The sequence below is a fragment of the Procambarus clarkii genome, chromosome 45 (assembly GCF_040958095.1).
Source record: "Procambarus clarkii isolate CNS0578487 chromosome 45, FALCON_Pclarkii_2.0, whole genome shotgun sequence".
Lineage (NCBI taxonomy): Eukaryota > Metazoa > Arthropoda > Malacostraca > Decapoda > Cambaridae > Procambarus > Procambarus clarkii.
The window spans coordinates 1,270,656-1,296,639 of record NC_091194.1 but is presented as its reverse complement, the minus strand read 5'-3'; the positions used below and the strand labels follow the sequence as shown (position 1 = coordinate 1,296,639).

The 25,984-nt window shown below is 38.1% G+C and overlaps 1 protein-coding gene across 7 annotated transcripts in view; it reads left to right on the top strand.

Annotated features, from left to right (window-relative positions):
* LOC123769948 (E3 ubiquitin-protein ligase MARCHF6) overlaps window positions 1–25,984 on the top strand; it is a 30,458-nt gene extending 4,474 nt beyond the window's left edge. For 2 of the 7 annotated variants that reach the window (XM_045761444.2, XM_045761443.2), the window contains exons 6-19: window positions 5–220; window positions 1,210–1,378; window positions 1,910–2,048; window positions 6,638–6,691; window positions 10,751–10,930; window positions 12,290–12,441; window positions 14,211–14,394; window positions 14,546–14,861; window positions 15,161–15,318; window positions 19,094–19,177; window positions 22,230–22,364; window positions 22,809–22,943; window positions 23,113–23,352; window positions 24,214–24,891. In XM_045761444.2, the coding sequence (XP_045617400.1) occupies window positions 5–220; window positions 1,210–1,378; window positions 1,910–2,048; window positions 6,638–6,691; window positions 10,751–10,930; window positions 12,290–12,441; window positions 14,211–14,394; window positions 14,546–14,861; window positions 15,161–15,318; window positions 19,094–19,177; window positions 22,230–22,364; window positions 22,809–22,943; window positions 23,113–23,352; window positions 24,214–24,426 (2,375 nt within the window). In that variant the 3' untranslated portion in view covers window positions 24,427–24,891. Of the gene's footprint in view, window positions 1–4; window positions 221–1,209; window positions 1,379–1,909; window positions 2,049–6,637; window positions 6,692–10,750; window positions 10,931–12,289; window positions 12,442–14,210; window positions 14,395–14,545; window positions 14,862–15,160; window positions 15,319–19,093; window positions 19,178–22,229; window positions 22,365–22,808; window positions 22,944–23,112; window positions 23,353–24,213 lie in introns of all 7 variants that reach the window. The other 5 variants (XM_045761446.2, XM_045761445.2, XM_069301082.1 and 2 more) reach the window with 4 other exon arrangements.

The following is a 25,984-nucleotide window of genomic DNA, read 5'->3' as shown; positions in this document are numbered from 1 at the left end:
TTAGGTAATGAAGGTGAACTTTTACATGAAGGTGTGCCAGCCAATAATAATTTGGACCCTGGGGCTGCAGCAGACGATCTCAACTGGAACCCTATAGAATGGGACCGAGCGGCTGAAGAGCTTACATGGGAGCGACTCTTAGGCCTCGATGGGTCACTTGTTTTTCTGGAACACGTATTTTGGGTCGTGTCTTTGAACACGATGTTTATTCTTGTGTTTGGTAAGGGCTCTAGATTTAGTCTTCTGTAAGTAATACCTTTGAATATGAGAGAATTTTTGGAGCAGGGCGGTGGAATCGACCGGGTTTCCTAGGTCACTCCAGATGCACGCTATACCCAGGATTCTGGCTCGATTCCATCATCATGTTCCGAAGATTTTCTCACAATCACATTATTGTGATTTTATTGAATATAATTATAATACTGTATGTGCAAGTACAGTAATTGTTTAAACCTCTTAAGTGTTTGCTTTTTAATAACAGCCTTACATATTTATAATTTTTTGCAATCCTTTGGCTAAGATTATACATTTTGATATTTAATGTGCTTGAAGTTTGATTAGAATTTTCACAAGTGGAATATCATTAGGATTTATGTGAACAATAGGGTGATATATCTAAAGTTTGCAGATAAATGTTCTCATCTTGACTAGTAATTTTAGTCTGACTAGTTTTTTAATATAAAGTTTATTCATTATAAGAGAATTTTGGTCTGTTATGGGGATGCGTTCTCAGACACCTCATGATTTTTTGATCAGCATTGAAACTTGATAAAGATCATATGGGAAAATGGAATACATTCCTATCATTCAATATTAACTTGTCAGTGTCCTACCATTCAGTGTTAGCTCTCTACAATAGTATCCTACCATTCAGTGTTAGCTCTCTACATAGTATCTACATACATATTCAGTGTTAGTTCTTCGCTTCTCTTGGTAAGCCTCACACCTGTGCACACATTTGTTTCCTGTTCTGCTCCTTTCTCTCTTCACTTCTAGCTTGTATCTCCCAAGTATTTTTTCTATGCCTTCCTGCTTATGCCTTTGACTTCCTTCCATTGGCTATTGAACTATTGAACCTGTCCTGCTTCCTTGGCTCCGTATATTTCAACATATTTCAGCCACGTTATTGTGACTCCTCCTCTGCATGTAGAACACATACATAATGCCCCATACTATTTAAAATTAATGTAAATTATTCTTTTTCCACAGCTTTCTGTCCATATCATATTGGCCATTTTACAATAGTCGGGTTCAAACTCAAGAGCTGGGTATCGGCGTCGCACTTTGAGGGCCTGCTGACGGCCCTGTGTGGTTACTGTGTTGTCGGCTTGTGTCTTGTTCTGTTGCATACATTGGCCGCAATAATAAGACTAAACAGGTGAGCATTAAGTAATCTCTTGGGTGTTGTATTTAAGTGTGAAGTTTGTATAAACATAGTTTTGCTGTGAATTATAACAATTTTGATTTTAATTCTCCTTACCATTATGTTTCGTGGCTTGAATCATAAAAACGCTTGAGTACCAGTATCAGATTCATGATGAGATACTAGATATTAACCCTGCGTTAAGCCAGGGTTTATTGTGTTGTGTACCAGACCTCACAATCACTTATATTTCAGCAGTAGTGTTATGTATTCACTCTTTCATTTTATCGGTGATTAATACTTTATATTATACTATAATGCACGTTGTTTGATGTACAGTATTTGTTTTTTATCATTTTTAGCCGTGGCCTGGCTAAATGTTGCATCAAGTGTGATTATAGACTGTACTTAATGTATAATTGTATGTGGGCAACATTGTGGGTGTAAGGAATTTACAATAAACACTGCTAATTGTTGTTAGTAGTGACTGAAACCGTTTTGAGAGCAATTGATTTTCTTGACAGTAGATGACTTTGTATTTCACAGATCGAAACGAGTGCTGGGCTTATGCTATGTAGTAGTGAAAGTGGCGCTGCTGAGTGTGGTGGAGATTGGTGTGTTTCCCCTCATAGGTGGTTGGTGGCTGGACATATGCTCGCTCTCACTATTTGATGCCACTCTCAAGGTAAGCCACATCGGTTATCATGTATTGCTTCGTGCAACTGTTGTTGATTGTAAACGATGGCTTCTTGCAGTGGTTGTTGATTGCAAACAATGGCTTCTTGCAGTGGTTGTTGATTGCAAAAGATGGCTTCTTGCAGTGGTTGTCGATTGCAAAAGGTGACTTCTTGCAGTGGTTGTCGATTGCAAAAGATGGCTTCTTGCAGTGGTTGTCGATTGCAAAAGATGGCTTTGTTCAACTGTTAGAAATGATTGCTTCATGCAACTATTGTTGTTTGCAAAAGATTGCATTGTTCAATTGTTAATGATTGCAAAAGATTGCCTTGTGCAGCCGTTGTCGATTGCAAAGATTGCTTGTGTTATCGTTTCGATTTTTCGTTGTTTAAACTTGGCCAAACTCCACGGCTGGTTGTTTCTAAGGTGGACTGTCATGCATTGTTCGTGTGTCCACAGTGTAGTTTTTAGTGGTTTTGATTATTGCTTGAGTATTTGCATCTTAGTACCTGACGGCTGAGTGGACAGCGCTCGGGATTCGTAGTCCTAAGATTCCAGGTTCCATCTGCGGTGGAGGCAGAAACAAATGGACAGAGTTTCTTTCACCCTGGTGCCCCGGTTCACCTAGCAGTAAATAGGTATCTGGGAGTCGGACAGCTGCTACCGGCTGCTTCCTGGGGATGTGTAATAAAAAGGAGGCCTGGTTGAGGACCGGGTCACAGGGATGCTAAGCCCCGAAATCATCTCAAGATAATCTCTAGATAGTGACTTTTTAAATACCATTTGAATAATGATTAGGGGTGTCTCATTGCTGTTTTGTAACTATTTAAGATCAATATAATGTGTATAAAAGTTTATTAAAAAATCTTGAAATAATTTTGCTGAGGTTAATGCTTTTATGTGTAAGATCTCGAGATATTTAAATATATGATTAAAATTCAATAATAATTTTGTAAATTAAATAAACATGTATTACTAATAGCCATTAGCATTTATTACCATAGTTCTAAGAAAACCAGTTGACTGATAATGTTAAATTTGGTTCTCTCTCTATCTTCAAAAGACTTTGATCAATTAATTGTCTCTAGCAACCAGCCATAATTAAGATTGCATATAGTTGATCAACTAGTAAAGAATACCAGTCGTAGATCAGCTAGTTAATTAGCTGATCTATGATCTATGACATTCTCAATCGACTTGAAAATGGTCCAGGACGGACCGAAAGGTCATCGTCCCTTCACTTTTTAGTGTGTGGTTTGGTCAACATAGCATTTATTCACTCTGAATTCCATTTGCCACATGGTGCTGCTGCAAGCACTTATTTTATCTAGGTCCATTTGAAGAGCATGACAATTGTCTTGGTTTCCTATCTTCCCAGTAGCTTAATATCATCAGCAAACATGTTCATATAATTCTGTGTTCCTTCTGGTAGATCATTTGTGTAGGCGGTGAACATTACTGCCGCAGGAACTGAACCCTGTGGCACTCCTCTAGTAACACTCCTCCAGTTCGATACATTGGACACATTGCCTCTGATTACTGCCCTCGTTTTTGTTGAAAAATTTGTTCATGCATGTCAGAAGTCTACCTGTCACTCCTCCAGCATGTTCCAGCTTCCAGAACAACCTTTTTTGTGGGATTGTGTCAAAAGCCTTTTTTAGGTCCAGAGAAATGCAGTCAACCCAACCATCTCTTTCCTGTAAAATCTCTGTTGTGCATGTGTGTGTGTGTGTGCATAGGAACATGAATGTATACATATGTACATAAACCAGCCTTTCATTTTTCTGAATTTTTTCTCTGGTTTTAGTAAGTACTTTTTTTTTTAATTTCACTCGGGATTTAGTGTATAAAACTGTATTAGCCAGTTAAGTATAAAGTACTTTATACTTTACTGGCTACAAATCACATAGCATATAAGTTTAGAAGTTGAAGTACTTGCCCCACTTGAGACAAAATCTGAACAAAATAAAAGTAGAAATGTTAATATATACGACACATACCTGCATGGAAAGCGTATGTATCAATACTTCTTAAAGGAGGATGATATAATTAGCACAGAATATATTACATAAATATTAATTTAGAACACTATCAAGGTTAATTTTTTTTAAGTCTTTAATTACATGCAGGAAGTTATGTTAAGAATGAAGATTATATCTTATTACTTTATTGAAATATATAAATAGGTAAATTTGCAATACTGTATATTTAATAATTACTCTAGGTGCAGTATTACCAAATGCCTGAATGACTTCCAAACTAGAAAATTATGTTTCTCTCTCTCTCTCTCCACATTGGAGATTTCAGAAATTAAAAAATCTGCTTTGTAGATAACCTTTTTATTAAAAGAATTAATGGGTTATCACATTCAAAAATATTCAAAGTGAATAACATACAAACATGTTAAGACAGCACACGAATGGTTGTGTCTCTCCAAATTAATCCCATGTGTGTAATTTGGGTCAACATTCCGTCTTCTGAACACCAGTTCAAAAATTCTAGACTACTGTATTTATTATTATCTAGTAGTAGTAGTAGGCATCCATCAGTCTCGGGAGACTATGGAGTTGTGCTCTGATGTCGGCCTGGTCTGGAGTGGCCTCACCAGGGCGCAAAGCCAGGGTAGGTTGATTCGGGGGAGAAGCTGTTACCCAGGCAGCAGGTCCCCCCCCCCCCTCTCCAGACCAGTGGGGACACAGTACCACACCTGAGACCATGGAGTAGGGAAGGAATAAATGAGTTTTTAACAATGCTAGCAGAATGTTGCTACTGTACTTGCCAGTGTAGCCCTGACTCCGTTGTTGTTGTTCTCTGCCACTGTGTCCCTCTTCACTGTTGACTTTGAATCCTTCTGCCATGTGTTGTTCCACTCACATATTTTGTCTAGGTCATTTTAGAAGGCAATACAGTCTTCTAAGCCCCAACTCTCCCTAGCAATTTTGCATCGTCTGCAAACATATTCACGCAACTCTGTAATCCCTCTTGTAGGTTATTTATATTGATAAACATTACCAGTGCAAGAACTGAATCTTGAGGCGCTCTGTGAGTTACATTCCCTCTGTTCACTGCTTATGATAGTCTTTTGATAAAAAATTCTCATTCAACTTAGAAATCTGCCTTTTACCCTCCCAATGTGTTCCAACTTCCACAAGTGTTTTGTGTGGAACTCTTGTCAAAGGCTTTTTTCAAGTCCATGTATATACCATCAGCCCAACCTTCTCTTCCTGCACTATTTCTGTGGCTCTATCATGGAAACTTAAGTACTGTATATTTGTTATGCACTTCCTTCCTGTTCAAAATTAAAGCTTTCTGTTATTATATCTTTGCTTTCCAAGTTATGTCTATTTGTTTTCAAAAATTGCTTCTAGTGCTTTTTACTCTTACACTTGTCAGTGATACAGGTCTCTAGTTTATTTGGTCTTCTGTTTCCATTCTTACAGAATGAACTATTTTTTTTTTCATATGTTAGCTAAGTTTCCTGTTTGTAAGGTTGTTTGAAAGATGCTATGTACTGTAGTGGGGTGCTAATTTCCATACACATTTTCTTAGCACCCAAGGTGAGACTATCTGGTCCAGCTGCCTTATTTCTGTCTAGCCCCTGAACAGCTGTTCTGCTACTTCTCTAGACACTTCTGTATACTCTAATTTACATTCAAAAGTCGTTATTGAGGTTGGTGTTCACCACTTCCCACATGGGTCTTGCCACACGTTGCTCCTGGCACCAAATTTAGTTTAGCATCCTGGACACTGTATACATAAATATTTGTAAACTGTAGACACCCCCTCTTCTTTACACCGAGAATGGGTAACAGGCTAATAGTGTTCCATTTTCTTGGGATGGTGCCTGTGGTATTGTTGGGCTACATTGCCCTGTCCCTCAAAGTTTGACTTTCTGTTTAGAAGTCAGGCTGAAATTTGTTGACCGAATTAAAAGGTTAGATGATTGTTGGGTTCTTGGTTGTCTTGAAGATATGAAATGCTGGAGGGTGTAATGTCTCCATTTTAAGTTATTCACAATGAAATAGTTCATTGTCTTTACCATTTTAAAATTTTTACAGGCAGGGCAAAATTCCAAATACTGTTGTCGATATTCCTCTATACTCTAATCATTAATCAGTCCTGTGGTGGGCACATACATGATAGTCAAACCAGCATGTATAATTCTTTGGCAGATGCTTTGGGTGTTTCTTTAAGGGTCTTTTTAACATTTGTAATCTGATATATCTGGGGAAGAAGTCTACATATGCCTGACCCCCCCTCCTAACCCCCCCTCAAGGATAGGAAATTCCCAGGGGGAGCGGTGTTTATTAACAAAGGTAGCCTAATGGGGCAAATTTAGACAGATTCCTTTTAATGACATGCAGTGGTACCTCTTGTCAAGACATTACTAGGGACCTGTCCATTCCTGGCTATGTCTCGATGCTGTAGTTGATTTTGACGAAATGCTCCCAGTTCTCTCACCCCCCCCCCCTCTCTCTAGCATAGAAACCTGCCATATATTTAAATGAGTGATAAATAATTTTGCATAATTACTGTATATTAAAAACAATAATAATATGTCAAACTAACACGTTACCTTGTGTGTCTGTGGTGATCTAGAAGAGGAGGGTGTGGTGGTGGAGGGAGGAGAAGGACTCTGCTAATGAGGATGAGGTTAGTGATATTCTTTTGGCCATAGAATGACTTTGATTGAGGGGGAATATTAGGATCATCAGCATTTTCGACTGTGCCGCAGGGGTCTCTCAAACTCTTCAATATGAGGTCCACACTTTATATTTTACACATTTTGGGGGCCAAAGAAAAAATCAGTTTTATAAATGAATAAGTTTTATTTGAATAATTTTTTGGGGGTAATGAGCGTCATATGATTCAGGACAAAATAGAAATTTAACAATTACAAAGAAAGGATGGTGTGCTTACACTGGAAAATGATATATAATGAGTAAAAATGTCAACCATTAGCAAATGCTCTAACAAAAGAATCAATTTACCTAACTGTAGCTGAGAAAAGTACGTCATTCCTTTTTTATTAATTTTATTTACTAAAATTTTACAAATTTTTTTTGGACCTAAAATGAGAATTGGCCCAATTTTGTGGCACACCGTAAGGAAAATAAACACTCATCGAGAAATAAATTCAGTAAAACAAATAAACAAAATTAACAATAAACTTGTAGCCATCAATAAAGGTTAAAAAATAAATTATGTCTGCACCTTTCTACCCAAGCCAATAATAAATATCAGAGAGAATTCCAAAACGAAAATATACCAGTATAAATTTATCTTAACTGCTTGGCAAACAACACATTCAGATGCACAATGAAAAGTAACATGGCGTTTGTTTTCATGAGAAATCAAGACCTGTGGAAGAGAATGTTAAAATACTTAACTTTAATACAAAAAAAACTTATGTTCACAATAATTGCAATGAAGATAAGCATAATGGAAAATAACTTGTATAACAAACAAAAATTATTAGGATTTGTGCAGTGATGATGGTTACTCAGAGATGTTACAAGATGCAGAGATCTGCGTCGTATCTGCAGCTTCCTGCAAACTAGTACTAGTACGTTTCAAGGGCGAGGTTATCATTAAGTGTTTATGGTTTTGGGGGTCTTACAGCATATGGTGCATGTGGTGCACACCTCAAGGTAACTATGCGGCTGAAAATGGGGGTTTGCTAGGCTGACGAACATTCTGGCTTGTTGTCACATGGGAGGGAACACAGCAGATAGGAACTTGATGTGTTATCTGCTCTACCTCATGATTGAGAAAAAATGAAGGGAAATAATTATTTATATTAATGATATGTACAGTATTTAAAGTTGCTGTGGCTGGATACAATCTTGTAGTGGGTCAGATGTATCCGCAGTCCGTAGTTTGGAGACCCCTTGGTATGGTCATAGATAGCTCTTAAATAATGCACAAGGGAGGGGAGGGTGGTTAGATCACTACAAATAGAACTTGGGGACTGATGGCGTTAAAGGCATTTATTACTCTCGGTACTTGCTGTTTAAGGATAGGGTTCTTGGGGCGAGTTTGCATTTTCTGTTGTGTGTGTGGAGTGTCTGGGATATCAGAAAGTGTATATTCATCATCTGGTTAAGGCTATAATCAGTTCTCATCATTATAAACAAGTCTCTCTCTTTTTTTCATCAACTAGTCTACCATATCACTGAAAGAGTATATTAAAGGTAGCATAGTTTTGTCATCCTCACTATTATGGTAGTGTGTGTGCTGTCATTTTAACTTGGCAGTAGGACTGGTGACCATCTTCATTATTTCAGTATTGATTAGGAGCCCTATGGTAGGAACATCCTTTAAGACATTCAGCCATCTCACCCCCTGCTTTGGCATTCACTCTGATAACTTGGTTCAGTCATACATCAAAATTGTCATATTTTGTCTCACCTTGAAGTCTTTTGGAATCATCTTCAAGATTTCTCGTGGACATAATGGCTGGCTATCAACAATTGTTGTACACTGACATATTTCACAACGTAAGCAATTGTGATCTTCCATGGTGCACTCTTGATTGTAAACTTCTTAACATGCACTTCATTTTCAAGTTGCTATTGAGATAGAATCTAAAAAAAAAAAAAAAGTTGTGGTAATGGCTATTATTAAGTTCATGATGACATCTTGATCCATAAGTTGCCAGACAAATGTCACATTAGGTGGCCAAAGTACTACAAAGCACAGTAATATCACCAGAACATGATGTATATGGGGAGTCCAGTGATGCAAGTTCAATCCCATCGTATGGTCTCAATATTTTATCATACTACGAAGCAGTTGAATTTAAGAGATGAATATTTTCAAGAAGTGACTTTGCTTTGTCCAACGACTACAGAGCCTTGTTCCTTTCTGATAACCTACATTCTTAAGATTCTTCTTAGTTAAACCCCTATCTGGGGCATTGGGTCCACATCCTTCCCTAATATCATTCTTATTCTGTATGGTGTGCACCGGGTGTGTGACATCACTATGGCACCATGCTTCCTGTGATGGTACTGGTTTTTCAACTATATTAGTCTTGAGACAGGACTTACCAGGTGACTGCTGTTTTGCAGGAACGGTTTTCCTGTGTGTGTGTTGTTTGTAGCTTGGTGCCAACATGGTTCCAAGTTGGTCCTTTTGTGTTTCCTTAATTCAGAGTTTGAGTGGTTGGTTTTTCCACATGTTCTGTGTGCTCTGTTTATTTCTCCCAGCCTTACTAGTGTGGTGTGTTGGGTCTCTTGTCCCTCCCTCCTTTGTTCCAGGGGCTCCAACACATCTCAGGTTTTGGGGTCTGAAGCTAGCATTTCTTTGCGTGTGGTTGCCCTTTCCATGTTGGCAGTGGAGTAGTAGAGTTGGTGCTTCTTGCCGAGGATACGCTGCTTTCTGCTTCTCGGAGTATTAATAGCATAGGTCTTTTCTTGTGGAGGCAATGCCTTTGTCTCTCATCTGGTATGAAAGAGGGTTTTGCCTCAAGGTCATGGATTCTCTGTGTAGCTTCTGGTGCTGGGGAGGGGCTGAGGAAGGATGCACAGGGACCCATCTCCTTGGTTGGTCTTTTGTTCTTTTTTTGCATTTTTTCACTTGCCACAGCTGCATTTGGTTTTTGCAAGGAGGTTAAATGTGGGGCAGTTTGGACTCTTTTGGAAGGCAGAAAGTGTAGCATAGGGCCCTCACACGATGTTCTTTATGTGGTCCTCAGGTGAGAGTTTTCTATCTAGAACCACCTCTAGATCTCTCTCTTTACCTGAATTCTTTAAAGATTTCTCACATTATTTATAGGTTGTGTGGGATTTATGTACTCTTATTCCACATTCCTTAACATGGCATTTACTGTATTCACATTAAATTCCATTTGCCAAGTGGTGCTCCATACACTTATTTTGTCCAGGTCTTCTTGAAGGGCATGACAATCATCTCGGTTTCTTATCTTTCTTATTATCTTGGCTTGTGTCTGCTGGTATATGCTTGCTGCTTTGTTTTGTCTTGCTGTCCTCCTGCACCTTCCTTGGCTCCAGGGTTCTTGGTTGGTGCTGATGCGAGACACTGGTATGGCATGGGCATAAAAATTTAAGAGCTGAAGTGGCTGAAATTTTGAAACTGAGAAGCATTAGCTGTTGTGGGAAAAATATGAGTGCAAAAATAAGTTAAGTAAATTGTGAGGTTAAGAAATGTGTATTGAGTTGGTTTGGTTCCATTGAGTGAGGGAAGGGTTATAAAGGCTTGGGTGATGGCTTCCTCTCCATACTTTGAGGTTACTTTGAGGTTGTACCGAGGATCAATGTCTCTGGAGATCGGTCTCTGGCCAGGCCTGCTAATTGGTGGTCTAGTCTACCAGACTGTTAGATGCTGCTGTTCACAGTCTTACAGGGTGGTGATGAATCACCACCCAGTTGTTCAGGTATCCTGTGGAGGTGTTTGTCGAGTTCCCTTTTGGACACTGAAGGTGGGAAATGTGCTAGTAATGCTATATTCATGTATTTTTGCTTACAATTATAAATTTAAATTGATACATGAGAGTATTACAGTATAATCAATAAGAAATGTTAGTAAAGAAGGGGTATATACCAGTTTTTATACTCATTAAATTTGTTTTATACTATTACCAATGAATTATATGATAGCTAAAGTATGTTTAAAATAATGCATTTAATAGTTCAGTCTTTTTTATAATTTGTACTTTTCTTATACTGATTTTTCATGTATTTTTTGAAGGATCGAGAAGTTAGCTTCAAAGCGGCACCTGGAACGTCAATGTTTATCCACTGGCTGGTAGGAATGGTTTATGTCTTCTACTTCGCCTCTTTCATCCTTCTGCTACGGGAAGTTTTGCGGCCGGGTGTCCTCTGGTTCCTACGAAACCTAAACGATCCAGATTTTAATCCAGTACAGGAGGTTCGTTTTTTAAAGGTTTATTTTAAGTCAATGCCATAAAATATTTTGTTCAACAAATGCCAATCTCTTGTGTGTGTTTTTCAGGCCAGCCTATCCATACCTGCCTCACAAGCTGGTTTTATTTTGCTCACTCCATAGAGGAAAAAGGACGAACAGATGTGAATACTGTATTACAAAATATAACTTCATTCCCTGACCCCACCCCTACGGTTTTTTGAGCTTTGATTACCCAGAACTTTCACCTTCTGGGACAAGCTAAGCAACCCAGTGAATATGAGCGGTATTAAAGTTATGTACACAAATTCAGATGGCATTTACAAGCAAGGGAGTATAAACTTCAATAGAGGTGGTAATTGAGGTGGTCCACTTAAATTTTTAGCCAGTCTCATTTTCTGACTGTGGATGTATCGAAATATACCAGTAAGCATGTTTCTGATGCAGGGACATGAGTCAAGATTGGTTCAAATCCACCTGGGATATACTTGTCATAAGGAATGTTGAACAGGGAATTTGAGTATTCATCCACAACAGATCTAGAATGGAGCATGGCTAAGGAGAGTGGCTTCTTGGAACTGGACACAAGCGAGACACCACCTGAAAAAGAGTGCATCACCTCGATCACAAACTTCTGTAACAAGTTGTTAAGGACAATGCAGAGTAATAGAATAGACAGCTGAGCAGAAGTTAGACACTCAAGGGGTAACATATGGTTATGTCCATCGAACAAGAGAGTCCAGATAAAATGCCCAGGCATCTCGGGGCCATGACATATAGAATGCACAATTATGCAGTCACTTGGGGTTGCTGCAAAAGGGCTACTGGCATGACCTATGAATGTGATCAGTTGTGGTTGAATCTCATGTCGAGATGGTGACGTCAAAGTGACCAAATCTACTATTTGCTCAGAATACTGATAACAACATTGTATAATCCTCCCAATTTATATGCTTTAAGTTATTATATTTTGTTAATCCTTCATCTGAGTCATTGATAAATCTGCATTTTAAAAAGAATTGTCATAACCTATAAATTGATAAGACACTTCACACATTATGTGAAACTTTCTATAACCGACTTTCTCATAATGAAAACATCAAATCAAACTTTTGTTTTGATGACTGTGCTGCTTTGATTGTTGAAGCTTATGAGAATCCAAAGGCTGTTAAGCATGATGCAGCTGATATTGTTCAGGCTTTTAAATCCATGAAATAGTGAACTGATTTACCTTTGAAAATTTGTTGTTGGTGCACATCAAATAACTAAAATTGCTTTTGGTTTGTTTGTAATATTTAGTACGTATTTAACTAAAATTATTAATAAATTCTTTGAACTTAATTTATATGTGACTTTTCGATTCAGATGATTCACTTACCGATTGTGCGTCACACTCGCCGTTTCCTGGCTTCTATGGTCATCTTCGGCTCTACAGTTCTGCTAATGCTATGGTTACCCATAAAAATCATTCATGGGCTTTGGCCTTCTTTCCTGCCATACCATATCACACTTTCCAGGTACGTAGCATTACGTTATCCAGCTATGAAAAGTGTTAATTTTGTTCATATACAGAGCTAGAGTGTGAGTGGGGATGAATTTATATTACGAAGTTCACTGCATTTAATACAAGAAATTTCAACATACATTCTGTAGTTTTCCCGAGACTTGAGCTAGTTGGATGGTTTGAATCTCTTAGATGAATAAGACAATGTATTGGAATCCAGACCTATTTTTATACTGTATTTATGTTTTTAATGCTGTGTTCATAGTGTTTGCCAGTTTGCCAAAGTATAGAAAAAAAACGTATAGAAGAAAATGGTGTTTTATTGTATAATGGTGGACTAAAGATAGATATGTGTACTGTATTAATGATGTAAGGCACTCTGACTTGTCATGGAGATGTACCACTGTAGGTAGATAATGGTGCCTTCATTTTCCTTGGGGGGTATAGTGGGTATTGTTGACATCCCAGTTGTGGAAATTATAGTTGAACTCTCCTGTTTTCTGTTGATGTCTGCTTTATCTATCAGTTTACCTTTTATTGATTACGGATAAGCATGATCTAGTCCCATTTCCTAGCCTTTTATACCTTCCATAATAATTATATACTATACCTCAAAGTTCAAGGTCTGCATTTTCCTTGAAGTTGTAGATGGAAGTGACTTCTATAGCTTCTTTCAGTGCATTCCATTACCCAACTATCCATACAGGGTAGGAGAATTTCCTCGTACCTTTGACTATTGTGTATTCAGCTTTCTCTATTGTTTTCTTGTCCTACATCCTCTAAATTTAAATAGCCGGTCTTTGGCCACATTGTATATTTCCCCTCAGTACCTTTTATGTAGTGATCATACCCCCTCTGTTTCTTCTCTATAAGGTTGTGAGATTGAGTTCCCCTAACTGAGTCCCTTCATGTCTTGCACTAGTCTGCTCACTAATCTCTGTACTTTCTCTGTATTTTGTCCTTCACATGGTACATATTCTATGCCAGTTCTGCATAGGTTTCACATAGGCAGTGTTAAATATGAACTTGAAAGCCTCCTTGCTTAGATTTTGAAAGAGACTTCTTATGTTTACTAACTTCTCATATGCTGATGATGATATCCTGTTCCAGTGGGCTTCTGGTGTTAGTTTTTTGTTAAAGCTTTGAGGCCTTTCTCTCTAATAGTTTCTATTAGTTATCTTTCCTTTATGGTGTGTTTCTTACAGATCTCCCATCTCCCTTTCCCCATCTTCATTACCTTATACTTGTTTGGATTTCATTCCTACAGCAATTTGTCTTTGAGCTCCTGATGTATGTTAAGGCATTCTTGAAGCACTCTACAGTTCTTCTTTGTTCTTACTATCCTCATTAGTTTTGCATCATCTCACAATATTGATATGTTCAAGGTCGCACCCTCTGGTTGATCATTAACACACCGGTAAATAAAAAGAGCAACAGTCCTAGGACAGAACCCTAGGGAACCCTACTTTTTCCTCTTCCCCAGCCTGACTTGTCCTCTCTGACTATGACCCTTTGTGCCAGGAATTCATGTACCCAGTTCAGTGTCTTTTCCATAATCCTTGTTTGTCTTCATTTTTACATTGTAGGATTATGCAGTTTACAGAGGTCTTAATTATCTTACTCTATTGGTGACCCTATCATAGAATTTCATCATGTTGATCAGGATTTTTCCTCTGTGAATTCATATTGTTCAAGCTTCTGCATTTGTACAGAGCTTAGTGAATATCAGTACATAGCAGAGAGCACATCAACTTATTTCATATAAATGTTTTTAAATTACAGTGACACCCCAGTGAGTGAACTATCTTTGGAGTTGTTGCTGCTTCAGGTTATCCTGCCAGCTTTGCTAGAGCAGGGCCATACACGCGTCTGGCTCAAGCTGTTGGTGAGACACTGGTGCGCTGCGGTCTCTCATGTTTTGGGGCTTCGATCATATCTCTTGGGAGACGTGGCTCTTGATGCACAGGTTGGTTGCCAGTGTTGATTATATTTAGTGTTAGTAATATTTTGTTATTCAGTATGGTCATTTGGATAATTATCACTCATTTAACTTTTGATTTATATATATGATTTTTTTAATTATATATATGAAATTTAAATTTTATAATGTATTTCAGGGTGGTGGAGTAGTTATAGGTGGTGATACAGGAGGTGGTGTTGGAGAGGCAGCGGCTGGAGCTGAAATTGTTCCTCAGGCTGAGCCAGAAGGACCAGTAGAGGGAATCGTGAACCCTGTGGTTGGTGGTGGTAATGATGGTGGTGGTGCTGGTGGTGCTGGTGGCGCTGCTGCTGGTGGTGGTGCTGTTGCTGGTGGGGCTGCCGGTGGTGGCGCTGCTGGTGGTGGTGGTGGTGCTGGCGGCGGCGCTGCTGATGCCTTAGCAGGAGGCCTCGGAGCTGCACATCAAGCATTGTTACAGCGTGATGGACCAACTGGTTGGTAATTTTGGAAGTGATGACACTTTCTCCATTTAATTTTAGTTCCCAAAAATGAGTTCAATTTTTCTTATTAATGAAACATTTGATAGAAAGGGCAAGTTACGAATTATGTCTGTGTGTGTTGCAGACGGTTGTGTGTACTACAATGGTTTTAGAAGTAATGCACACAGTGTTTGTTTGTTATGTTTACATGTGCCTTGATAAGTAATTTTCTGACTGGCAAATGACTTTATCATGGGTAAGTTAGGCAGTTGGGAAAATGTTGTATTCTGAACGTTACTTTTTCTGTTTTTCAGGATTTCAAGCATATGTGCGTCCAAGGTGGTTTGGAGTGCGGATCTTGGGCTTGGTCGTCATGATGTGCATTAGTCTCACTGCAGCGTCAATTATGTGCTTAACGCTTCCAGTTCTTGTGGGCCGACAATGCATGTATTTAGCATTGGGAGATACTAAGGTAACTGGATCTTTTTCTCTTGTGTGCACTTCATGCTTTTGTATCTTAACCCTAAAATAGCTCGGTTAATTAAAAGTCGTTCTTTGCGGCGTGAATGACAACAAGTGGTTTGCAAAACTAATGAAAATGATAAGGTAAATTATCTCAAATTGTCAATGGGAGCATTCCATGCTCCCATTGACAATTTGAGCATGGGAGATAATTGCAGATAATGATTGGAACAGTTTACAGGTTGAAAGACTGTAAATATTAAATAATTGTATTATTGGTGGGAGTGATCATACTAATAAGACTATTAGTTCAGTGAGCTTTATCTTTAAGATTTATTTTTTGACAGATGTAAACAAATTGGAATGCATAAGATTAAAATATTGCAGTAAATTGATGAAAGAGCAGTTTTAAAATATTGGAATATTAATAAAAGTTATGAAATAACAAAATATTCATCAGAGATTAAATATCTTCATCAGAATTATCAGTGGGGAGTTTCTTTGAGTAAACAAGGTGTCCAAGATAGGAATATTTATGAGAATACTGTATTATTATATCGGGGGGACTCGCTTGGAAACAGTTAGGGCTGTCCCTTAAATAGGCCATTTTGACCTGATACTGCAGTAATTGTACCTTTTGACACATTCTGACTTCTTTGGTAAAGGATTATTTTGTTGTGGGAATTTCCGCACCCAGATCTCCAGTACCTTCTATATAAAATCCAAATGTGTTGATTTCATTTGCTTTTTAATCATGTTGTAGTCACCTACATTAGTTTGCAGGGATTAATACCCAGCTCATGGGCTCTTCCTCTTGACCAGTAATCAGCCAGTTTGATGTCTACCTTCGTGGTTTGATGTATGTATGTATGTTTGTGTGTGTGTGGAACAGGTGATGCATTGCTGGGGTGTCATCTTTGAATATCTTTTAACGGTTGTATATATTAAACTGTTCTATATTTTGTTGTGTAATGGTTCTCCACTTAGTAAATGTTGGACAAATTATGATAATGATTTTATTTGATTTCATGTATGTGTTAACTTACTCTATTTCCTCTGTAGTGTATTCCACTCACATTCCAGCCCATCCTCTTGAGTTGCCACAACAGACAGAAAATGGTGTACAAAAACTCTCGTACCTAACTGAGCAATCCCTTGGACAGAAGATGTGAATGTTTGCGAGCTACCACAATTTACATTACATCATATTTTGCCCATTGGGGATTTTGACATCAAAATGCTATATATTGTTTGAAAGGACAGGTTGTACATTTTACTATTATATTGAATAGCTTTCCTTTATCTGTATTACCCTTTTGGGTGTTCAGTATTGAGTTTCTTGGAGTGGGGATCCAACCCCTGGTGGTCAGTTGATCCAACTTGTATATTTCTCAGGACAGAGGGCATCTTTCTGCAGGTTGGGACTATATTCTGTTTGTCCACCCAGTGAGACGTTCTGGGGTGTCTGAGGCTGCCTGCATGAGTCAGTGGTGCTGGTGTGCCAGTGGCTCGTGCAAGTGATAGGCAATTTTCGTTCTGCTGAGCTAAGGCCGTGGCTGTCCAGGTACTTCTGCAGCAAGGGGTGTTCTTTGTTATATGGGTTGCTCATGCCATGGAGGAGCTGACATTGTCTCTTGATAGTGTGTTAGAGTTTATCTTCTCTCCTGGGTCCCAGGTGACTTCTTTCCTATATGTTGAAGGTGACTTTTCTGTTGCTTCTTGCCTCTAGAAATCAGGTTGGTAATACACACACGAATCACAACAACATGATATGTATCAAATGAACAAATCCACAAGGGTCGTGATGAGGGTTCGAACCTACGCATGGGGTGTTCCCAGATGCATATTCTAATTTTGGTCTTACAAAAGTCATGAACAGTTTCTTTAGTATTTCACCATCCATATAATTAAAAGTAAGTCTGAAGTTGGAAAGCGACGCATACGTTCCTCTCACAATTTTCTTTGTGTGTTCCTCTGGCGACAGCTTAATATCCAAAACCACCACTAAGTCTTATTCTTTATTAGAGTTCTGTAATTCCTTTCCACAAAATTTGTAAGTTGTGTGGGGTCTATTTTCTCTTCAACATTCCATAACATGGCATTTATTCATATTGAATTCCATTTGCCATTTGATGCTCCAAATACTTATTTTATCTAGATTGATTTGAAGGGCATTTCAATCGTCTGCATCTCTGATCTTCCCCAGTATCTTAGCATCATCCGCAAACATGTTCATATTATTCTGTATTCCTTCTGGTAGATCGTTTATGTAGACGATGAACATTACTGGTGCACAAACGGCACCTTATCCTCTGGTAAATATGGTACATAAAGATTTATAACATTAGGGTCACAATAATTTCAGTGTAATTCATTTTGTCGGGGACAGGAAGTCTGTGTATGTAGGCTTGTGTTGGAGTCCCTTGTAGGTCAAACCACCGACCTTCCAAGGATGCAACCCCACAACAGTTGCCCAACTCCAGTGTATCTATTTACTGCTAGATGAACTGATGCATTAGGTGAAAGGAAGTGTGCCCAACCTTTTCTGTCCTGCCCGGGAATCAAAAGGAAGATTCGTGATTGAGAGTCGAGAACAAAGCCAACTGTACTTCTAGACCCCATAAATATGTTACATAATGTAAGATATATCACTGTGTGTCAAGTTGTTGTTCAACATATGCTCTTGAAATGATATCTTAGCGAGTGTGTGGTGTTGTTACTGTGGGTGTGGGAGGATGTGGACCTTACTGGAGTTAAGGTTTCAATTGACAAGTGTGAAAATTTTTTGTTAATTGTTTCATGCCTTACATTTTAATGTTTGAAAAGTATGTAGTGTTAGAAATTCATAATTTGCAGAGTTCTTAAGGTGTGTACCATACAAATTTTAAATTACTTGTGAACTTCCTCTATGCTTTGTTCAGTATTTTTGGTTCTCTCAACCTCCTCCTACCGCCACGAAATTACTGCATTTATATTACACATTTGACATATCTAATTCAGACATGAGACTGTAATCTAAATTCCACTTGAACCCCATACAAGTGACTATTCAAATATGGCTAAAAATCAATAAGTGTTGATCAGCAGAGAGCCATAGATCTCAAAACATGTGGTTCCCAAGCATGCTTGAGTGATGAAGCTTGGGCAAGAGATTCGGATGGGGACAATGAGTGAGAAAGACTAGAAACCATGGTTAGCTTGGTAAGCTTATGTTAGGTCACGTTTCTAACAAACGTGACCGACGGACCGAAACGTCGTCCTCCCTTCACTTTCTAGTGTGTGGTTTGGTCAACGCATTCCTGCCACGTTATTGTGACTCCTCGTCTGCGTAAACTGTTAATGAATCACAAGGTTAAAGTATGCTCAGAGTTTGGTCAGTATTGTAGGTAAGGCATTAGGTATTTATAGAATGCTAAGTACAGTATATGAGATGGAGGCAGAGACATCCGAGGCAGCCATCACGTTTACTAATACATACTGTACTTGGGTGACCCATGCCCATTACGATATAGGTGTTTCTGTCCTTTGTTCTGTCTTAATTCTCGTTAATGATATGTCCTGATCGTAGACTCCTCCTCAGTCCATTTATGAATCAAATAGTCAGAGGGATGATGGTAGTCAGGGTGCATTAGAGTAGTGATTATGTGACATATGGCTCTAGCAAGTTACAATCTGATATAGGGAAAAATATTTCACACGTTTAACTTTTTATTTTTAATTTTTTTTTCTTTATTGGTGCTTTAGGCACCTTGATATAGAAGGTGTTTAATTGTATACAACTGCAGGCAACCACGCTGTATCCGGACACCTCGGGATCGAGACTGTCCGAGGAACTTGTGTCCGAAAAACCAGCTGCCCCTTCTCAAATTGTACGTAAAAACGAGAATATTTAAAAAGTTTTATGGTACTCTTCAATATGAAGCTTTTTTTCCCCTTTAAATTTTTGAATATTATTGATGTAGTAGAGTAATTTACATGGTTTGGGAGGTGTATTTCAGTACACGTAACTTCATTTTCTAGAGTAGAGTTATTTGATGTGTTAGTCACAGATGCTGGAGTGTCAGGGGTCTTGTGATGAACTACGTACATATTCCTCAATGCAAGCTTTCTTAGCTGAACTTTCTAAACAGTCGTGTAGTGTAAATTGTTTTATTTCATCTGATCTTGTATTGAAAAACGCATATGTAAACCTATTATCATATCTTGAGCATAAAATAAGTACAGTATCTAATTCATATACTGCAACTAAGAAGGCCTTCAGAGTGTTTTTTTAATCATTGCTTTCTTTAGCGTCTCATCTTCCTCCACGTCTTCCATCTCCTTCTGATTAGTCTGCCACAAATTATGAATTAGCCATGCTTTATGTAGCAAGGATGTGTGAAGCGCACACTTACATCCACTCATCTGTTTTCTCAAGTTTGTTTGAAACTATTTCATCTCATTTCTATGGACTTTGCCCCCCCCCCCCTAACATAGGCAAGATGTATGGTAACACTTAATTTCTGCCTTTTACTAGCATTTTGCTCTAAAAACTTCAGAATTGTTCTGATCACTGACATCTGTAAACATCAGATGGGGGCCAAACATTCTTCAAGATTGTTTGTTGTATTGGTCTCACATTCAAGCTGTAGAACTCATAATTGTTGAGATTTTTGGCCAAGCTTTATTTTGTAATGATATTTGAGTTTCTAATTAGGTTGGTGCTAAGGTAATCATGAAACAATAGCAGAATTTTTTCACGGATCGAGGTAAACTTCACTACATCCATATAGAGCTTTTATATCCATATTAGCATCATTGGTGTAAAACCAAGACAATAATAGTTGAAATCAAAATATAATAACAGCATTTCCCTTGAATCAATGAATGACAGTAACCACACTTTAAGGTTTAAACCGTTTATAAAATGAAACAACATTTTTAATCTATTAAGTTACTATGCTTATGTTTTAAAGGCTAAATATCAAAGATAAATAAATCTGTAAGTAGGACACAGGTGTTTGGGCACATTTCCTTTCAAGATTGTATGAAAGATATTGTGGGAACCCCGTCTGATTATTTATGCATTTATGCAAGACGACACCCTGATGCACGGGAAAAATAAATTAAAAGTGGTTTACCTTCTAATATTGGTAAAATGCATTCCCAATCACAAAAAATATAAAACATTTGTGACTTACAGTACTTTGGTCATGGTGATGCCACAAAATTTTGCAATGATGTCATAATTCACGAGCATTCATGGAGCAATTGGCCCGGGGTTGGTGTGGGCTGGGAGTTTCCGTGAAGATATTTTCACATACTTATTTCAATGTCTCTGATTTGTTTTTCTCTAGTTTTCTGGAGAGGAGCCCTTTGTGGCTCCTGGAAGCTACAATGCTGATCTAGTGTCAAACTACTATGTGCTATCAGTCGCAGATTTCTTTTAGACCTACTAGGGACCACGAGCCAGAAACTGGTCCCCTCTAAAGAGGCGCAGAGAGCAGTGGCATTATGATAACATTGTTAGGGAATTTTAATCATGTTCGCCATCACCAGGAAAGCACACACGAAGAAATAAGAAATATTGATACTGTTTTTGTTTGTTAAATTACACTGAAAACCTTTATACATAACTGTTTACATTTTCATGTTGCTACTAACCACTAAGCAATTCTGGTGGGTGTAATAATCTCTTAACCAGTTATCAGAGTAGCCCTACATATTTTTCACAAAACTATAACTGCATACAATGAATATATTATATATTTCCTTCATATTTTTAAAGTTTTATTTTTTTTCAAGTGCATTGATGCAATGGGCTGTCGATAATGTTATTTGTATCAAAGAACAAGTAAAACATAGGTATGCACAGATATATTCTTGTCACTAATATGTGCACCATATATTCTTAGAACAGTAAAATGTACTGTATTTGCTGTTATTACACTATATACATGTGTTGTATATACCTCTACAGTTTCATGCACCACCACAAACCACTGGGCAGCTCCGGTAGGTGTGGTAATCTCATAATCCAAGAAGAGCATAGTGCCACATGGTAATGAGCTGCTGATGCCGCCTGACATGCCAAATGCCTCCCAATACTGTATACTATTCCTTTCCACGAGTTTATTTTCTAAAGGAACACGAGGTCCCATTTCAAGATGGACACACCAAACCACAGCGGTGTTTTGTGGATGTCTGCCTCGTGCTGTGAACGTCGTAATCAGCATTGAGTTCACTGATATCTAAACCAAGTACATAATTTTTAGGATTTTCTATGACACTATCATCATTAAATAATCACAATTACTTATTTATTTATTTATTTCATTATTAAGTGATGGTATGGGCATATGCTAATTGGCAGTGTTATGAGCTGCTGCTGCTGCATGCACTGCTCTCTCAGTACTGAGGTTCTCACAATCAGGAGGGGTGCCCACAATTTTCTTCTGAGATGATGTCTGTTTACTGGAGGCCTGAGGAAGATGATGTGAGCCCTGTGTACCCACAGGACTTTAAAATTTTACACAGTACAGTACTGTACTGTACTTTAAAACTTCCACAACCATGTCGCGCAAGTTACAGATAATTACCAAGATCAAATCTAACCATGTTATACAGTGGAAGGATTAAGTTGACATGATGTCGTGTATAGCATGCAGTAATTTTTGTATTTAATTGATGCCTCTCATTGAGAGTCACAGTCAGGAAAAATGCCCCCTGTGTCATGCTGACATTTAATGAAAATTCCCAGTACACCCAATGCTGGCTGCACAGTACAATATTCTAAAATGGTAGTAAAAGCTTCTGGTCCGACTGGCATTCTGAAGATTGAGTCCCGTTCAAGTGGAAGTACACAGTACAGTATTTTAAGTAATGTGACATAACTAAAGTATTTAATATGTTGTTTTAAATATGAACTTTCTGCTTAATTAGGTTCATGAGCTCTACACTGGTGCATGTGGATTGTATCTGTGTCTACTAGGCATCCGAGGCATCACCCTTCTAGCATCATGGATCATGTTAGGATGGACTCAAGTAATTGTTAGACTTCGGCAGTGGGGCATTATGGTAAGTGGCATGCCGTTTATTGAGAACGGTGAACATTGTTTTTATGAATAAGAATTTTTCTGTGAGCAGAGAGGGAGTTGTGACTGAAGAGAGCAAAGCCAGGACATATTAAGGTTAAATGCTGACATTGAAACACTCACTGTTGTGCAGGCGATGAGTCACAATAATGTGGCTGAAGTATGTTGACCTGACCACACACTAGAAAGTGAAGGGACGACAACGTTTCAGATATCAGAGACCTGGAGAATGGTCCAGGACTGACCAAAACGTCGTCGTTCCTTCACTTTCTAGTGTGTGGTCTGGTCAACACTGACTGTTGTGTTGTAGTACAGCTATATTAACACCATTCCTTGGTTTGACTCAAGTGAAAACTACTCGATAAATTAATTTCTTGTAATGCACTGTACTGTATTATTAATATGTAATGTTTGTTTTTTGTCACAGGGCACGAAGGCAGTGATAGCTCTTGTGGTAGTGGCCGTTGTTGTACCTTTGATGGTTGGCGTGTTAATGGAGTTGGTCATTGTGATCCCTCTTAGAGTACCACTACATCAAACGCCTATTCTCTTCCTCTGGCAGGTGAATATTATTAATTTCCTTTTTCTTTTCAATTTCATATTAAGAATTCTTTGAAAGTATTTTGGATACCCTTTTGTAATTTTATAAATAACTTGAATGTATAAATAAAGGAAATCTTAGATTTTCTGTCATTTATTTATAATTAAAGTAAAATATTTTGCCCTCTCAGGATTGGGCACTAGGGGTACTTTACACCAAAATCATGTGTGCCTTGGTGATGATGGGGCCCAACTGGTGGTTGAAGACTAACTTGGAGCACATCTACCTCGGGGGAGTACGTGGACTGGATCTTAACTTACTTGTGGGCCAGACTGCGCTTCCGGTTATTGCTTGTCTCGGAGCTTGTCTGACCGTACCTTACGTAACTGCTCATACCATCGCTCCACTTGTTGCTCCACCCAGTGCTCTGGTAAGTTTTTATAGATTGTTTTGTACAATAATTGCATTTTGCTCAGTTATCAGCAATTTAAATGGGGTTATATAAGCATAGATTTTGTCTCAGGAGGTGGCTCTATCTCCACATTTTAGCATTACTTCAGCAAGTGAAAGCTACAGATTTCATGGCTCCCACTCATTAGGGAACTGTCAGGTTCCTCTCCTACTAGCACTTACCCTGTCAGCTCCTGTGCGAGTGGGCTACGCTACTGGGATTATCAAATTGGCTTCCTTTGATTCTGTGTTAGCAGCAGCTGTGTATTTGGTGACATGTTGCACTTTGTAAGACAGATAATGATGCTGCTGAAATCATAATTATTTCCGCTGCTCGTTTTTGTTTTGTTTTACAATGACATGCTGTATTGCACATGCAGTGTTGCACAAATTGCTATCTTCAACAAGCTAATAGACATCTGAGCTGATCTAGGAATTACCTTTTTCTCTTACCTGTTCCTCACTTCACTTTTGCCTTACTTAATGCCCATGCCTCCCACTCTTCCATCACAATCGACTTGATAATGGTCCAGGACGGACCGAAACATTGTCTCTTTATCTACTGGTGTGTGGTTTGGTCATCACATACATAGTGCTACATAGCCTTCCCGGTTTGGTGCCTTCTTTGATAATTACTTACTTGGTCATCACATCTGAGCTGACTTATGTATGTAATCATTTCTGAATTTAATCAGTTATTTATCTAACGTGACATGCAGATCAGAGAGGTAAGATATGTAAGTAACTAAGACATGTAAACTGAAATTTTGTATGTGGTTCAAATTTTTGGATACAATAGATTTGTATTGTATAGTTTATATACAAGACTTGTATTTTGCAGATTTTGGTTGAGCGTCGTATCTACCCAGCGCTTTTGATCATAACTTTATTGTCTAGCCTCATCATCATGCAAGTTGTACAATTTACACGCCTCTATGAACATATAAAAAATGATAAGTATTTGGTGGGTCGTCGCTTAGTAAACTATGATCACACCAGCAGCCAGCCTCCTCCACTGCTACCAGAAAATGAAGTTACTCCATTTGTCAGGTGAAGGTGCCGAGTCTGGTATGTATTTGGTATCTGTGTGTAGAGAAATTATATGAATTGTCTGGTTAAGGTGCCTGACCACTGTATTCTCTGGTGTAACAACTGTAATAATATACTGTACCTTGTAGATACAGTATGTCCTCACGATCAGTGAGCTGCAGTACTACTGATTGTCTCACTGGAGACATTAACATGACATCATTTAGCATGTCATTCAGTGGGCATCGTGTGTCCTCCAGCAGTGTTCTTGTGAGGTGGGGGCAGTGCAGGAATACATGACTGTGTTTCTCTAGGTGTGTGAAAATGTTTTGCTTGTCCTATACCATGCAAGAGAATTAGGAACATCATGGTTTGTGAAATAAAATGCTAACAAAAATTCCATTTGGCATCAACAGTAAAACTCTGCTATGTGCTTCAGCACAGGGGGCAATGGTTATCATGTTAAGCACAGAACAATAATGGAAAATATGGCACCTTGAAATATACTTATGAATATGCAGTAATATATATATAAAACAAGATATAGGAGTCAGATATCAATAGACTCTTTAAATGTTACTTGTGAAAACTACAGGCATTTGAAGTAGGCCATCATGATTTCAATTTAAGCAATTTGTCTCAACATGGGCTTGTCCAAACTTGATGAAATATGAACAATTGCTGTTAACGTAGGCTTGTTCAAACTTGATGAAATATGAACAATTGCTGTTAACGTAGGCTTGTTCAAACTTGATGAAATGTGAGCAAATTTCTGTGAACATGGGCTTGTCCTAACTTGATGAAATGTGACCAAGAGGATTCTGTCAATTATATTTTGTTCCTGTTGTTTTCTCTTGATTTATTCCTTAATATCTGAATTGCCTCTTTTTTTTTTTTTATAGCGTATGACATTTTAAAGATTTTAATTATACAGATGAAAGATAGTACACAACCAGAGTGAGCTAGTGGAATGTGGTGGGGAATGTGTTCATACAGTATATGGCTCTGCTACATGTGCAGATATATACGGTGAATAAAGTACTCTTAACGAGAAAATGATATCCAAATTTTTATTGCAAGCCAGGGGAAAGATATTTAGGTTTTAATAAATTCATGTACTGTATAGCATAGTTTGTGCCTGAATGCCTGAAATGTTACTAAAATGGCTGTTTCATTGTAATATTCTTTCAATCTTAATAGTCATTACTTTTATTTATCTATACTGTATTTTCTTACATGTCTTACTTGACTGCAAATTTAGTGCTAATTAAATATAATTACCTAAGTGTAGTTACAGGATGAGAGCTATGATCGTGGTGTTCCATCTACCCAGCAATCTGTCATATAAGAGTCATATTTCTGTATATGCATTTGTGTAGACTAAATTTTGCTAAAAGACTGTGGTTGATATAATTTATATAATAAGAAAGATCTAATAAAAATATAATTTCCATTGCAGTTTGTTAAATTTAGAGTATTGATTTAGCCAGTGAGACCAGGATTTTGGTTCAAAGTTCAACATATCAAAAAGTTCCATTGTATTTTGCATAATGTACATAAATTGAACACAATCTTACGTATTA